At 47.0% G+C, this 15,857-nt stretch overlaps 2 protein-coding genes across 3 annotated transcripts in view; one reads left to right on the plus strand and one right to left on the minus strand.

Moving 5' to 3' along the window:
• Nucleotides 1-727, plus strand: part of EIF2AK1 (eukaryotic translation initiation factor 2 alpha kinase 1) — a 43,886-nt gene extending 43,159 nt beyond the window's left edge. Inside the window, exon 17 of the mRNA XM_017864758.1 lies at nt 61-727. Within this exon, the coding sequence (XP_017720247.1) occupies nt 61-192 (132 nt within the window). The 3' untranslated portion in view covers nt 193-727. The remainder of the gene's footprint in view (nt 1-60) is intronic.
• A 639-nt stretch (nt 728-1,366) lies between these two features.
• AIMP2 (aminoacyl tRNA synthetase complex interacting multifunctional protein 2) overlaps nt 1,367-15,857 on the minus strand; it is a 15,322-nt gene continuing 831 nt past the window's right edge. For both annotated transcript variants that reach the window (XM_017864771.1, XM_017864770.1), the window contains exons 2-4: nt 10,447-10,653; nt 7,450-7,681; nt 1,367-1,897 (exon numbers count right to left, since the gene is read on the minus strand). In XM_017864771.1, the coding sequence (XP_017720260.1) occupies nt 1,509-1,897; nt 7,450-7,681; nt 10,447-10,653 (828 nt within the window). In that variant the 3' untranslated portion in view covers nt 1,367-1,508. The remainder of the gene's footprint in view (nt 1,898-7,449; nt 7,682-10,446; nt 10,654-15,857) is intronic.

Raw genomic sequence — 15,857 nt, forward strand, 5'->3', positions numbered from 1 at the left:
AAAAAAAAAAAAAAAGTAGTAAGTTATTTTAATAGAGTTTAAAATATTTTCTCCTTACAGGTTAACCTCACTCTACAGATGAAGATAATAGAGCAAGAAAAAGAAATTGCAGAACTAAAGAAGCAGCTAAACCTCCTTTCTCAAGACAAAGGGGTGAGGGATGACGGAAAGGATGGGGGCCTATCTGTCTAACCTTCCTCAGGCTGTATCTGTAGGATGAAAGTGGACTTAACTTTTAAGGTAGTTAACTGGAATGTAAATTTTTAATCTTCATTAGGGTATAGTTGGTATAATTCTTAGTTGTATTTAGTAAGCCTTTACAAGACTTATTAAAGATGTCAGAGTGCCCCAAGCTGGTGCTCCTTCCTTTCCTGCCTCACAAGCTCCTTTTCCTGAATTTCCTACCTAAATATTACCATATGCCCAGTCTCTGAAACAAAAAACTTGGGACCTCATCCTCAATTATTTTTTCCTTTCAACTCTGTTGACCCTTTGTCTGGTCTTTCTCTAGAAGGTTCTACCACAGAAATTGACGTGTGCCCCTGTCACTGCCCAAGCCCAGGCCTGCACATACTCACTGGACTGTTCCAGTTTTGACAGCTGCCAGTCTTCCTACCCTTTTCACACTGCAGCCAAAGTTCATTACCTGAAGGACGCCTGATCATTTCATTCCTTGGCTCCAAACCTGCTGCTGCCTCTAAGATAAAAGCTCAACTTCTTAACAGTGTATAGTGTGCAACTTCCAATTTTTTTTTTTTTTTTTTTGGGATGGAGTCTCTGTTGCCCAGGCTGGAGTGCAGTGGCGCCATCTCGGCTCACTGCAAGCTCCGCCTCCTGGGTTCACGCCATTCTCCTGCCTCAGCCTCCCGAGTAGGGGACTACAGGCGCCCGCCACCACACCCGGCTAATTTTTTTGTATTTTTAGTAGAGACGGGGTTTCACTGCGTTAGCCAGGATGGTCTGGATCTCCTGACCTCGTGATCTGCCTGCTTCGGCCTCCCAAAGTGCTGGGATTACAGGCGTGAGCCACCGCGTCCGGCCGCAACTTCCAATCTTTTTATCTGTTTTCTCCACCTTCAGTTTAGCGGCATTCCAAAACCACACCCTTGCAAAGCTTTGTACTCCTCACCCCAGGTGATCTCCAGGCAGCTCAGATCTCTTTCCCGTGTTTGCCCTGCACTGTTCCCGTTCCCTGGTACTTCCTCCTTTATTGTAGCACTCAACTCCCCAGCCAATCTGTACATCCCTCAGAGGCAGCGATCTGAAGAAGTGATTTTTGAATCCCAGAAAGGGTCTGCCATGGAGTTGGCAGTCATCACGGTAGATGGCATATGATTTTGCTGAATTTAAATAAAATGAAAACCACAAATTACATGATGCTTTTATTGACATTTGACAACTGGCCTAAATAAAAAGACTTTGACTCTAATACAAGTCCCCTTACTGATAATAGGCATGAAAGAGCACCATTCTTAAAATCTAAACCCTTTAAAATCGGTAACGGAAATTCACTTAAGGAGCTTGAGGGCCGTGTTAAAAGGAGCCAGGTTTTCACAAGACCTCATCCACCTCTGCACGTTGGCTGGCACTGTCACACTGCAGCCTCCGGTCTGCTGGAGCACAGACCACAGCACCACGTCTGCTACGGTGAGTTCATTCCCGGCGAGCCAAGGGCTCTTCCCAAGAGCTGAGTTCATAGAACGGAAAACAGCAGATTTTTCTTTACTGCTTCCCTCTTTTAACTGAAAAATCGCAATATCTACCCAGCTATCTATAAGGGTTGCGTTGACAGCATTATGCTTCTGGCCAAACAGAGAGAACAAGAAACGTGCAATGTTCCCTTCTCCTTCGATGGGGCACATCGTCTGGACGCTGAATTTCATCTGCGTCTTCGGCACTGAAAAGAAAAAACACATGAGAGGTAGCATCACCAGAGCAGCCCTGTGAGGGAAGTACTTGCACAATGGGGAAGGGGACAGTCACCAAACACCAAAGACTGATGACACGGGAAAGGGTGTTTTCAATAAGAACATCACATTTTCAGTCAGTCTCTTAAGATGCTTAATACTGAAAAGGGTTTAAGTGCAAACTATGTTAACAAAGTAACCAAAAAGCCATTCCTGGTATTTGATTATGACAGTTCTGAAGCTGGAAGGGACCTCAGACCACCTGCTCCAATCCCTGCTGCCTAAGGATTTGGGGGCTGAGGGCTGGAAACCCAGGAGTTGCATCTCCCAGGCTCTTGGCCTCATAATCGCTTTCTGAGAGGCTGAGGGCAGTTAAGGTATGAATGACAAGAACTTGCTTCCTTCCATATCAACATAACCAGAAGAGGCATACATCTGTGGGATAGTGAGTACCTGACATCCTATCTTTATATGGCCATATGAGAAGATAATTTCAATGTCCCTATGACAGTAAGTTCTAGAATGTGAGGGCAAGATGGCTGTGATAGCCATGACTCCCCTGCTTTGCCTGGTTGGACAGTCCCCCCTTGAGCTGTGTCTCACTCAGAGACCCTAAACTTTGCAGAGGAACAAGGGCATCTTTGCGGTGCTTCATCTCTGCTCCTCCTCTAGAACTACCCCACAGGCTTTCTAGACTTAGAATATCTGACCTGATACAAATCGCTGTATGGCCGGTATGCCACACAGTGTCCTAACCCCTTGCTGCCTCGTATCAAAACCATGTTGCACATCTCATCATACAGGACAGCTGACCCTTGAACAGTGTGGGGGTTAGGGGCACTGACTCCCCACTGCCGTGCAGAGAAAATCCACATAAAACTTTTGACTCCTCCAAATCTTAAGCACTAAGATTGATGGGAAGCCTTACCCATGACAGTTGATTCACACACTTTGTATGGTCTATATATCATATGCTATATTCTTACGATAAACTTGAGAAAATGTTAGAAAATAATAAGGATGCTGGGCATGGTGGCTCACACCTGTAGTCCCTGCTGCTTCGGAGGCTGAGGTGGGAGGATCACTTGAGCCCAGAAGGTTGAGGCTGTGGTGAGCTGTGACCGTACCACTGCATTCCAGCCTGGGTGACACAGCAAGACCCTGCCTCTTAAAAAGAAAATGATAATTTACTATTCGTTAAGTTGAAGCGGATCATCTTAAAGGTCTTCATCCCACTGTCCTCATGTCGCTAAGAGGGGTTGGTCTTGCTGTCTTGGGTGGCAGAGGTGGAAAGGGAGGCAGGAAAGGAGGAGAGGCAAGCATGGTGTAGCTTTAGGGAAATACATCATAATTTGTCTGACTGTTTGCCTTTTGCTTTCTCTAAAAATAGTTCTATGCAGCATGAACCCTTCCACCGTTTGCTTTAGTTTCACTGCTTGTATCATAGAAGACTCCAGGTCATAAAAGAAGTCAAAAGCAGCCTCGAATGATCAGAGGCCTTCTCCCAGACTGTCCAATGGAAATCTGTTTTCCAGCCCGGCTTCTCCTAGGTCTTCTTCCTTAACATCTGGCACTGGCTTGGAAACACTTCTTCCCATTAAGCTGTCTTATGTTAACTCTTCTGTGCAGTGTCTGTCAGCCCTTGAATTTCTCCAAGATCTGTACCCTGAAACTCTTCACCACCCACTTTTGCCCCATCTGTGATCTATTTCATGGTTTCCTTGGTTGTCGTAGATCCTGTGAAGTCACACACATCTGGACACAGGTTTCTCCAGCAGGAGTGTACTGTTTCACCATGATGGCTTTCACAGCTTTGTATACAATGATGGCCTCTTCAATGATGTAATCCTTCCAGACTCTTCAAGATGTTCTATCAGGGTTCTCTCTCTTTTGCTTTTTGTTTTGAGATGGAGTCTTGCTCTGTCACCCAGGCTGGAGTGCAGTGGCAGGATCTCACTACAACCTCCACCTCCCGGGTTCAAGCAATTCTCCTGCCTCAGCCTCCCAAGTAGCTGGGATTACAGGCATGCCTAGCCAGTGTTCTCTTTCATAGCACTGACAATTCTTTCATATAATACTGTGTGTAATGAGCCTCAAAGGTTCTTACGACTTTTTGATCCATGTTGTGTTAGGGGGCAAGCAGATGGCTTTGACACCCTTGGTGTTAACTCATGGGGCTCTGAGTGACTGGAGCACTGAAGAACTTTCAAAGGTGTCCCTTACTGGCAAGGTACATCCTGACTTCAGGGACAAGGCACCAATGGAATTAATCCAGAAAAAGGGTTCTTGTCCAGGTGTTGTAGAACCAAAAGACGAGCAGCTGTGTTTATCTTTTCCTGTGAAGTCTTGGGCGTTAGCAGCTTTACAGATAAGAGCTCTCCTGATCATAAACACAGCTGCACCTGCACAAAACAGGAGGGTTAGCCTAGCACTCCCTGCCTTCAATCCTGGGACTCACTTCTCTTCTTTACTAATAAATGTCCTTTGTGGTTCCCCACCCCCACCCCAGATTAGGGCAGTTTTGTCTGCATTAAAAACATGTTGACACAGGTATCCCTTCTCCTCCATGATTTTCTTAATGGCATCTGGGAACTTGTCTGCTGCCTCCTGGTTAGCAGAAGCTGCTTCTCCTGTGATCTTGACATTTTTAAAAGCCAAACCTTTTCCTAAAATTATCAAACCATCGTTTGCTGGCATTAAACTCTCCAGCTTTAGATCTTTCACCTTCCTTTGGCTTCAAGTTGTCATATAATGACTTTGCTTTTTCTCAACTCATAAGAGAGTCTATAGGTATGCCTTTCTAACAGGAATCCTGCACCCCACATAAAAGCTGCATTTTCTTTTCTTTTTTTTTTTGAGATGGAGTCTCACTCTGTATCCCAGGCTGGACTGTACTGGCGCGATCTTGGCTCACTACAACCTCTGCCTCCTGGGTTCAAGCAATGCTCCTGTCTCAGTCTCCCGAGTAGCTGGGACTACAGGTGAAGGTCACCATGCTGGGCTCCTTTTTGTGCTTTTAGTAGAGATGGGGTTTCACCATATTGGTCAGGCTGGTCTCGAACTCCTGATCTCAGGTGATCCACCCACCTTGGCCTCCCAAAGTGCTGGGATTACAGGAATGAACCACCGCACCTGGCCAAAAGCTACATTTTCAATACAAGATAAATAGGTATTTTGCAAAAAGTGCAAGGTTTTTGCACCTCCTGGTAAAGCTATATTGATGCCTTCATGAATTTCCCTTTTTTTTTTTTTTGAGACGGAGTCTCGCTCTGTCACCAGGCTGTGGAGTGCAGTGGTGCAATCTCGGCTCACTGCAACCTCCACCTCCCAGGTTCAAGTGATCCTCCTGCCTCAGCCTCCCGAGTAGCTGGGACTACAGGCACACACCACCAAGCCCAGCTAATTCTTGTATTTTTAGTAGAGAGGGGGTTTCACCATGTTGGCCAGGATGATCTTTATCTCTTGACCTTGTGATCCGCCCACCTTGGCCTCCAAAGTGCTGGGATTACAGGCGTGAGCCACTGTGCCTGACCGAAAATTTCCCTTTTTTAAAACAATGGTTCTTACACTGAATTCATTTATCTTGAAGTGGCAGCTGCAGACCTCTGGTATATATCAAGCAATTCAAGTTTTTCATGTAATATCTTGACTTTTCTCTGCTTCTTGGGAGCACTTTCAGTATCACAAGAGACACTTTGTAAGTGCCCCACAGTGTTAGTCAAGGTTTATGGCCATGCACGATGGAAACATACCCAAAACATGATGAAAAATACCCAAGAACCTCAAGAGATCACTTTTTTTTTGAGACGGAGTCTCGCCCAGGCTGGAGTGCAGTGGCGCAATCTCGGCTCACTGCAAGCTCCACCTCCCGGGTTCACGCCATTCTCCTGCCTCAGCCTCCCAAGTAGCTGGGACCACAGGCACCTGCCACCATGCCCGGCTAATTTTTTTGTATTTTTTAGTAGAGACGGGGTTCCACCGTGTTGGCCAGGATGGTCTCGATCTCCTGACCTCGTGATCCACCCACCTTGGCCTCCCAAGAGATCACTTTTGACTGCAACATGCAATTTCCTGGAGAGGTGAATTAGCTGCTCACACCGAGATGACTGGCGTCACAGGGTGTCTGAAGCAGAATGAAGCAGACACTCCCCACGCTTGAGGCGGCTGTGAAATTATTCCAGCAGTACAGTATGTTTGTTCTACAGTTAATGTTACGCAGTTGGGATTTCATGCTCATCCTCACGTTTGTTTACATTTCTCTCAACTGCAGGTGGTGCCATGTATAGTGTGTGTGTGTGTGTGTGTGTAAGTTTTGATACATTTTAACTTCTTAAAATAGATTTGTGTACATTTTGTGGTAGCAAATAATAGACTAGTATGTAAATTTTTTTTTTTTTTCTTTTTTTTTTGAGACGGAGTTTCGCTCTGTCACCCGGGCTGGAGTGCGGTGGCTGGATCTCAGCTCACTGCAAGCTCCGCCTCCCGGGTTTACGCCATTCTCCTGCCTCAGCCTCCCAAGTAGCTGGGACTACAGGCGCCCGCCACCTCGCCCGGCTCGTTTTTTGTATTTTTTTTTTAGTAGAGACGGGGTTTCACCATGTTAGCCAGGGTGGTCTCGATCTCCTGACCTCGTGATCCGCCCATCTCGGCCTCCCAAAGTGCTGGGATTACAGGCTTGAGTCACCGCGCCCGGCCTAGTATGTAAATATTTTATGCCTCATGGCTTTTTCTTACTTGTTTTGATATTTTTCTTCTTTCTTTTTTTTTTTGAGATGGAGTCTTGTTCTGTCGCCCAGGCTGGAGTACAATGGCGTGATCTTGGCTGGCTGCAACCTCCGCCTCCTGGGTTCAAGAGATTCTCCTGCCTCCGCCTCCCGAGTAGCTGGGATTACAGGCGCCCGCTACCACACCTGGCTAAGTTTTGTATTTTTAGTAGAGACGGGGTTTCACCATGTTGGTCAGGTTGGTCTCAAACTCCTGACCTTGTGATCTGCCTGCCTTGACCTTACAAAGTGCTGGGATTACAGGCGTAAGCCACCGCACACAGCCTTGATTTGCTATTTCTAGGCTATGTGGTTTGTCTGCTAGTTTTTTCAAATTGTTGCAAATCTCCAAAAAATTTTCCAAGATAGTTATTTGAAAAAAAATCCACATGAGGCCCAGGCATGGTGGCTCACGTCTGTAATCCCAGCACTTTGGGAGGCCAAGGCAGGTGGATCACGAGGTCAGGAGTTTGAGACCAGCCTGACCAACGTGGTGAAACCGTCTCTACTAAAAACACACAAAAAATTAGCTGGGCATGGTGGCGCGTGCCTATAATGCCTGCTACTCAGGAGGCTGAGGCAGGAGAATCGCTTGAACCCAGAGGTGGAGGTTGCAGTGAGCCAAGATTGTGCCACTGCACTCCAGCCTGGGTGACACAGCGAGACTCTGTCTCAAAAAGAAAAGAAAAAAATCCACATGTAAATGGACTCATGCAGGTCAAACTCGTGGTGTTCAAGGGGCAGCCGTGTGTAAGTTTAACTCAGTCCCATCTACTTACCATTCTTCCAAATTAAAGTGAATCCCAGCTGATACTCTTGGCGGGGCTGTTTTTTATTCTGTTCTCCAAAGCACTTGAGAAGGTTTTCAGGCACACTCTTGACTGAGGAGTGCGTGTGCACCGTGGACAGGACCCTAAAGTGCTCACAGAGCAGCCTGTGCAGCACGAGCAGGGAGAGGGGAGGGGAGGCCGGGTTCGCGTTGATCACGGTGTCTTTCAGCGCCCCATAATCCTGGGGAAAGAGCAAGACATTGTAGGAATAACAGTAATCGGAGAGTGCCACTGTGCCAGGTGCGAGTCTAAGAACCTAACCAGGGTTATCTGACTCCTCCACTTCCATGAAGAAGGCACTAGCATCTTCCCCAGGTTGCAGCCAGTAACTTCTCCAAGGCCACTCGCTCAGGATGGAGTGGAGCTGGGATATGAGCTGACTCCACCCCCTTACCCCAAAGAATAAAAGTTGACTCCACTGTCAAATAAAACAGCATATCAGAAATCACACTTTTTGTTTTTTTTTTTAGACAGTCTCACTCTATCACACAGGCTGGGGTACAGTGGATGATCTCTGCTGCCTGCAACCTCTGCCTCCCCAGGTTCAAGTGATTCTCCTGCCTCAGCTTCCTGAGTGGCTGGGACTACAGGTGCCTGCCACCACGCCCGGTTAATTTTTTTTAAAAATTATTTTTAGTAGAGATGGGGTTTTGCCGTGTTGCCCAGGCTGTTCTCAAACTGCTGACCTCAAATGACCTGTCTGTCTTGGCCTCCCAAAGTGCTGGGATTACAGATGGGAGCCATGGTGCCTGGCCTAGGAATGACACTTCTATTTGCCCCTTTTAACCTGCAATTATTCCAGCTACTGAATCTTTCCAACAGAACAGCTGACCACAGCCAATTTGTGTAAAGATGTTTCCATGAAGAACCCCTTAAGAAGGGGTGTTGGCTCAAGGTATCACTGGTGATGAGGGATGGGGAGATTCTAAAATACTAGGCGTTAACTGAAGTGCTCAGACTCATAGCCTTGTTTTTTCCCACTGGGTAACCCTCTTCAGTGCCAGTGACCCATGGGCACAGAGGCCAGGCAATGGTTCGGGGCCACAGTTTGCTCTGGCATGGGGCACTATGAGAGGTCCAGGGGGATGGGCCTGTTATAAATCCAAACCCATGCATGACAGCCTTTTTAGATAAAGACTCTCTTATTTCTTCTACACTTTCACTCGAAATAATGAATGCGATGATGTGAACACTCACAGCCAAACTCCTTGGCTTTCTGTACCCCGCCTGCCACTCCTGACCAATGTCCCACACGTCAGCCTACGCGGAATGACTTGCAGTTCCCTGAACATATTGTATTACTTGACGCTGGGTCTTCTGAGGTTTCAAAATTCATCTTGAGCACCACATGCTCTGAGATGCCTCCCCAGCACCCTGAGAAATGACTGTTATGGCTGCTCATGCTCGAAAACTCATCTGCTAGGCTCCGGCTCCCTGAGGGCCTGGTTGCGCCTCATCTGAGTCCTCAGTGCATGCCAACAAGTACTGGATGAATGAGGGAGCAGTGGAAGGAATACATGAATGCAGAGGTACTGAGGTTACCAAATATCCCAGCCCTGGGTGAGACACCACAATGCTTGCATTTTTCAGGGCTTTAAGTAGTGCTATTCTATCACCCATTCTAGAGGAGGCTATTGGTAGGGATTCTTGGGACAAACCCTTTTTGCATCCTCAAATAAATACCACTTCATTGTAACAAACGAGATGGTCTTCCTTTGCATATCAGATTCTCCCCTAAATTAGCTAAACCCTGTAAACTTCAATCCTGAGAGCCGGCTGATGCAACTTACTTGTAATACAGCAAACTGAATTCAAGCAAAATGCACTTGAAATATGAGACTGTGACTGGCCTGAGCAATACATTTCAAAAGGACGGGTAGGATTTTTGTGCTTGGGCAGTCACGGTTCTAAAAGTTGGCCTACTATCAAAGAGAGTCTGGGCTGCCTCTGCTGAACCTCTGGGGAACACTGAGCAAACAAGCTGAGATCTGTTCTTCCAGGGCTCAGAGGCTGCTGGACCCATGCCTGGACTGGCAGAGGCTGTAACTCTCCTCCACTCCTCCTCTGCCTACACATCCTCCCTGTCCTCTACTTGGTCTGAGAAGTCAAGAAGAGGCTTTAGAGCTTGTTTTGACTTCACTTCTGCCTTGTGAATCTGTTCTGTGCAAAGGCACACTCATTTAGAGGAGGAAAAAAATATGAATATGCTCTTGGCTGTGCCTTTGAAAATCAGAAAGCTAAGGCTTTTTTTTTTTTTTTGAGACGGAGTTCTCACTCTGTCGCCTGGCTGGAGTGCAGTGGGGCCGGATCTCAGCTCACTGCAAGCTCCGCTCCCGGGTTTACGCATTCTCCTGCCTCAGCCTCCCGAGTAGCTGGAATACAGCGCCCGCCACCTCGACCTGCGACCTGCTAGGTTTTTTTTGTATTTTTTGGGTAGAGGACAGGGTTTCACCGTGTTAGCCGGAATGGGTCTCGATCTCCTGGACCTCGTGATTCTGCCTGTCTCGGCCTCCCAAAGTTGCTGGGATTGGGATTTATAGGCTGGAGCACTGGCGCCCAATCTGTTTTTTTTTTTTTTGACGGAGTCTTGCGCTGTCGCCCAGGCTGGAGTGCAGTGGCACGATCTCCGCTCACTGCAAGCTCTGCCTCCCGGGTTCACGCCATTCTTCTGCCTCAGCCTCCTGAGTAGCTGGGACTACAGGCGCCCACCACCACACCCAGCTAATTTTTTGTATTTTAGTAGAGATGGGGTTTCAGCATGTTTGCCAGGATGGTCTGGATCTCCTGACCTTGTGATCCGCCTGCCTCTGCCTCCCAAAGTGCTGGGATTATAGGTGTGAGCCATCGCGCCCGGCCTGAAAGCTAAGGCTTTAATCACAGTAGCACAATTTCCCTGTACTAACCACTCAGCATCTACTAACATTTCAGCTTTCAAAACGAACTTACCTTCCCAAGCACTGAATTCAAGTCCAGCACATTGGTGGTTAAGGTCGTGGGCTCATCCGCTTGGATTATGTTGGTTACATCCAAGTCTGCATCTGGTGTTTGAATCATCTTGGAGAGACCATCAACTGCAGCTTTCAACTCATACAGACGTTTTAAAATATCATCTTGGCGGGACTCAAGAGCTTGCAGAGATGGGTTAGACTCTTCCTAAACAAACCAACAGCCAAATGTTCATTTCCTCTCCCATCAGAACAGTGTTGTTTAAATTTGATCACTTGTCTTACTTTGCCATGCGCTCACCAAACCTCCCACCCTTTAAAAGAGGACATTATGGGCTGGGTGCGGTGGCTCACGCCTGTAATCCCAGCACTTTGGGAGGTCCAGGCAGGCAGATCATCTGAGGTCAGGAGTTCAAGACCAGCTTGGCCAACATGGTGAAACCCTGTCTCTACTAGAAATACAAAAATTAGCTGGCGTGGTGGCGCACGCCTATAATCCCAGCTACTCGGGAGGCTGAGGCAGGAGAATTGCTTGAACCCAGGAGGTGGAGGTTGCAGTGAGCCGAGATCACACCACTGCACTCCAGCCTGGGTGATAGAGCAAGACTCTGTCTCAAAAAAAAAAAACCAAAAAAAGAACTTAAAAGTTGTGGCTGAAAGCCACTCTGAAATTGTATGGTTCCGATTTCACGTAATTTAGTCTAAGAACAAGGAAAGATGGAAAATGAACACAATTTTTAGTTCTTTGTTCTTAACAAACTAAGAATACTTTGCTTAAATAAGTAGCAATGAGAATGTAACTCAGTAATTGATACAAACAGGGAAAAGGGGGCATGGGCTAAAACAGGGTTTAGCTTGGAAGCACACCCATGGAGCTAATCAGCTCCCCAAATCGCTTTACTGGCTTTTCTTTTGTCCTGGAGACAGGGTCTCATTCTGTTGCCCAGGCTGGAGTGCAATGGTGTGATCATGGCCCACTGCAGCCTTGACTTCCTGAGCTCAAGTGATCCTCCTGCCTTAGTCTCCTGAGTGCCTGGGGCTACAGGTGTGCACCACCAAGCCTGGCTAAGTTTTAATTTTTTTTTGTGGAGACAGAGAACTACGCTATGTTGCTCAGGCTGGTCTCAAACTCCTGTCCTCAAGCCATCCTCCCACCTCAGCTCCCAAAGTGCTAGGAAGACAGACGTGAGCCACCACGCCCAGCCAGTCCACCATTTCACCTAGCCTATTCCACCTTGCACCCATTCTAGTCCATCCCTGCGATCCATCCTTTAAGATGGCAGCTAGAAAGATTTTTAAAAAGAAACTCAGGGCCGGGCGCAGTGACTCATGCCTGTAAGTCCTAGCACTTTGGGAGGCCGAGGCGGGCAGATCACCTGAGGTCAGGAGTTCGAGACCAGCCTGGTCAACATTGTGAAACCCCTGTCTCTACTAAAAGTACAAAAAATATAGCTGGGCGTGGTGGCAGGTGCCTGTAATCCCAGCTACTCAGGAGGCTGAGGCAGGAGAATTGCTTGAACCTGGGAGGCGGAGGTTGCAGTGAGCAGAGATCGCGCCACTGCACTACACCCTGGGTGACAAGAGCGAGACTCCGTCTCAAAAAAATAATTTCAGATGTTGTCACTGTCTCCCCCTTGCTAACCTCCTAGGTGCTTAGGATAAAATGTCAAACATTTAACATGGCTTTACAGACATCTTGTATCATTTGGCCTCTGGCTACCTTACCTCACCCAATTTCCTCCTTTGCTCTGTACTCTAGCTACACTGTCCTAGGAGTTCCTAAAACACCACGCTGGCTCCGACCACAGGATCTTCCCGTGCTTTTCCCTCTATCTGCATCACTCTTCCCTCTTCTCTTTGCTTAACTCCTATTTACCCTCGGGCTTAATCAGCACTTTCTCACCTCTCCTAGCCTGCTGCTCTTATTTAAGATCAAACAGCAGAGCAATGTGAAGTCCACTGACTTCTGGGTGGAACAGAGTTCAGTATGCCAATTAAATTATTGGGTGCTGGCCAGGCACGGTGGCTCACACCTGTAAATCCAGCACTTTGGAAGGGCCAGGTGGGTGGATCACTTGAGGTCAGGAGTTCAAGAGGACAGCATGATGAGACTCCATTTCTACTGAAACACAAAAATTAGCTGGGCTTGGTGGTGGGCACCTGTAGTCTCAGCTACTCAGAGGCTGAGGCAGGAGAACCACTTGGACCTAGGAGGTGGAGAGTGCAGTGAGCCGAGATCGCACCACTGCACTCTAGCCTGAGGGACAGGGCGACTCCATCTCAAAAAAAAAAAAAAAAAAAATTAGGTGCTGACTGAAAATAAATTTGAAAGCAAGATGTGTAACAGGGAGGGCTACTACCTGTGTAATATTCTGTTACTTAATGGTAAGTCCTGAGTCATATTTCCAATCTCTCTTAACCAGCCTTTATCTGTACATTGTTTGTGTATAAGCTTGCTAATTTCCACAAATGGCAGTAGGGTGTCTGCTCCAATAGGGCCAAAAATGCACCTACTGGATTCAAACCTCAGTCAGAGCCAGGCGCGGTGGCTCACGCCTGTAATCACAGCACTTTGTGAGGCCAAGGCGGGCAGATCACTTGAGGTCAGGAGATCAAGACCAGCCTGGCCAACATGGTGAAACCCCGTCTCTACCAAAAATACAAAAAATTAGTTGGCCATGGTGGCGGGCACCTGCAATCCCAGCTACTGGGGAGGCTGAGACAGGAGAATTGCTTGAACCCGGGAGACGGCAGCTGCAGTGAGCCGAGATCGCGACACTGCACTCCAGCCTGGGCGACAGAGCGAGATTCCATCTCAAAAACAAAACCCAGTCAGGAATGAAGACTGAAGTACTATATGTGTAATGTGGCTTGTGATTTTTAAGCCCTGAGTGCAGCCTGATCTAGTCCTTCATGATCTGAGTAATACCAAAATGTTCAAGATCTGTTTTATGTCATTGGTGCCTTGTAATGTTGGCCTGCTGTTTTCCTTGCTGAGACTAGATTGTGATGTGGTATACTGTTTTTATCAATTTGTTTCAATTTATATGTATTTATAAACAGCTTATTCTTCATGTTGCTCTCCTTTACCCTGGAGATGCTTGATTGCTTTTTTTGAGACGGGGTTTCACTCCGTTGCCCAGGCTGGAATGCAGTGGCACGATCACAGCTCAATGCAGCCCTGACCTCCTGGGCTCAAGTGATCCTCCCACCTCAGCCTCCTGAGTAGCTGGAACTACAGGCACATGCTACCACACCTGGCTAAGTGTTGTACTTTTTGTAAAAATGGGGTTTCACCATGTTGCCCAGATTGGTTTTGAACTCCTAGGTTCAAGTGATCTCCTGCCTTGGTCTCCCAAAGTGCTGGGATTACAGACGTGAACCACCGCGCCTGGCCAAGATGTTTTATTGCTAATTATTTGTCCACATTGTTATCATCTCCTAGAAAAATTGCTGGAAGAGTGGGATTACGTGTCCTCTAAGTTGTAAGTTCACAAAAGGCCACAGGAAGTTAGGCAGCAGACTTAAACACAAGTAAAGCAGACCCTGCAAAACTTGGCCTTCAATGAAAGGTGACATTCTCCAACCTGGGTTGTCTTTCTGGTTTCATGGAACTGTGCAGTTGGAGGGTGACTGGGCCCTGTTTCCATGGCACTGTCTAGGTGCAGGGACCATTGAACCATGTCTGCTATTTCTGTCTTAGCTCTGTACTGAAATAACACGTAGTGTTACTGGGTTTCAAAAGAAAGTCCGTCCCTCCTGATCTAGGCAGAAAGCCATTAAAGAAAGCAGAAGGATAACAAGCAGTGGGAAAACAGACCAGAAAAGTTACCGATTCACCCATCTTGTGTCAGAATAGACAGGCCTGTTTCTCCTGCTGGAAACCTAGGATGTATGTTTGCAATGAGAAAAGAGTGAAAGACTTGAGCAGGTACATTACAAAAGAGCAATCAAAGCGGCCAGTGAATATGAAAAGGTCCTCAACTTAGAGAAGTCTGGAGAAATCCAAACTAAAACTACCCTAGGATACCACGCTACACCCACCAGTTTTGGGCAGGGTGCAAATATCAGGAATTCTTCCACCCTGCCGGTAAGCAGTGAGCGAGGTAAGCAGTGAGTGAGCATGTAAACCAGTATAACAACTCTGGAAAACAATTTAGTAGAGTGGAAAGCCAGGTGGGCCACTGAGCCAGGAGTCCCGTTCATTAGTACATACCCCATGCTTGCTCCCCTGTATAAGAATATTCACTGCAGAATTGTTCATAGCAGGTTAAAATGGAAAATAATCCAGTGTCCCTGAGCAAGTAGGATGGATTAAGTGTATGGTGGAGAGCCATGCAATAGAACAGTATACTACAGAGAAGATGAATACTTCTGATGTTACAATAAAATGACTCCTAAAATAATGTCTACAAAAAAGAAGCCAGGGCTGGACACCAGTGGCTCATGTTTATAATCCCAGCACTTTGGGAGGCTGGGGTTAGAGGATCGCTTGAGGCCAGGAGATCGAGACCACCTCGGGTCTCGATAACCACCTTTTAGGTAGAGATGGGGTGAGACCCCATCTCTACATATAAAAAAAAAAAAAGCCAGACACATCAGACTATATGCTGTATGCTTACCTATATCAAAGACTATTGTTTAGGGGCCGGGTGCAGTGGCTCACGCCTGTAATCCCAGCACTTTGGGAGGTCGAGGCGGGTGGATCGCTTGAGGTCAGGAGTTCGAGACCAGCCTGGCCAACGTGGTGAAACCCCGTTTCTACTAAAAATACAAAAATTAGCCAGGTCCAGTGGACGGTGCCTGTAATCTCAGCTACTCAGGAGGCTGAGGCGGGAGAATTGCTTGAACCTGGGAGGCAGAGGTTGCAGTGAGCTGAGATCGCACCACTGCACTCCAGCCTGGGCAACAGAGCAAGACTCCGTCTGAAAAAAACCAAAAAAAACAAAAAACCAGACTATGTTGTTTAGGGATAAATACTGAGTTGACAAAATAATAGAGACAAGCAGGACATAATTACCATAAAAAATCAGGACCTAGGGTTGGGGTGGGGAGGGAAGGTTTAAGTGGAAAGAATTGAGGGGTGACAGTGTGTGTCAACCTGGACCGTGGTGACCCTGGGGTTCGCTTTGTAATTCCTCAAAATGAGCATTTATGTGCTATTCACTCTTCAGAGGGTAGAATCTCTGAACTAAAATGTTTAAGCAACCATATATATATATATATACATAAAAGGACAGATTTTATTTTAATTAAAACATTTAAAAAATAGAGACAAGGGTCTCGCTATGTTGCTCAGGCTGGTCTCAAACTCTTGGGGCTCAAGCGATCTTCCCACCTCGGTCTCCCAAAGTGCTGAGACTCCAGGCATGAACCACCGCACCCGACCTGGAAAGATATATATATATATAT

Source organism: Rhinopithecus bieti, unplaced genomic scaffold (assembly GCF_001698545.2).
Source record: "Rhinopithecus bieti isolate Rb0 unplaced genomic scaffold, ASM169854v2 scaffold_77662, whole genome shotgun sequence".
Taxonomy (NCBI): domain Eukaryota; kingdom Metazoa; phylum Chordata; class Mammalia; order Primates; family Cercopithecidae; genus Rhinopithecus; species Rhinopithecus bieti.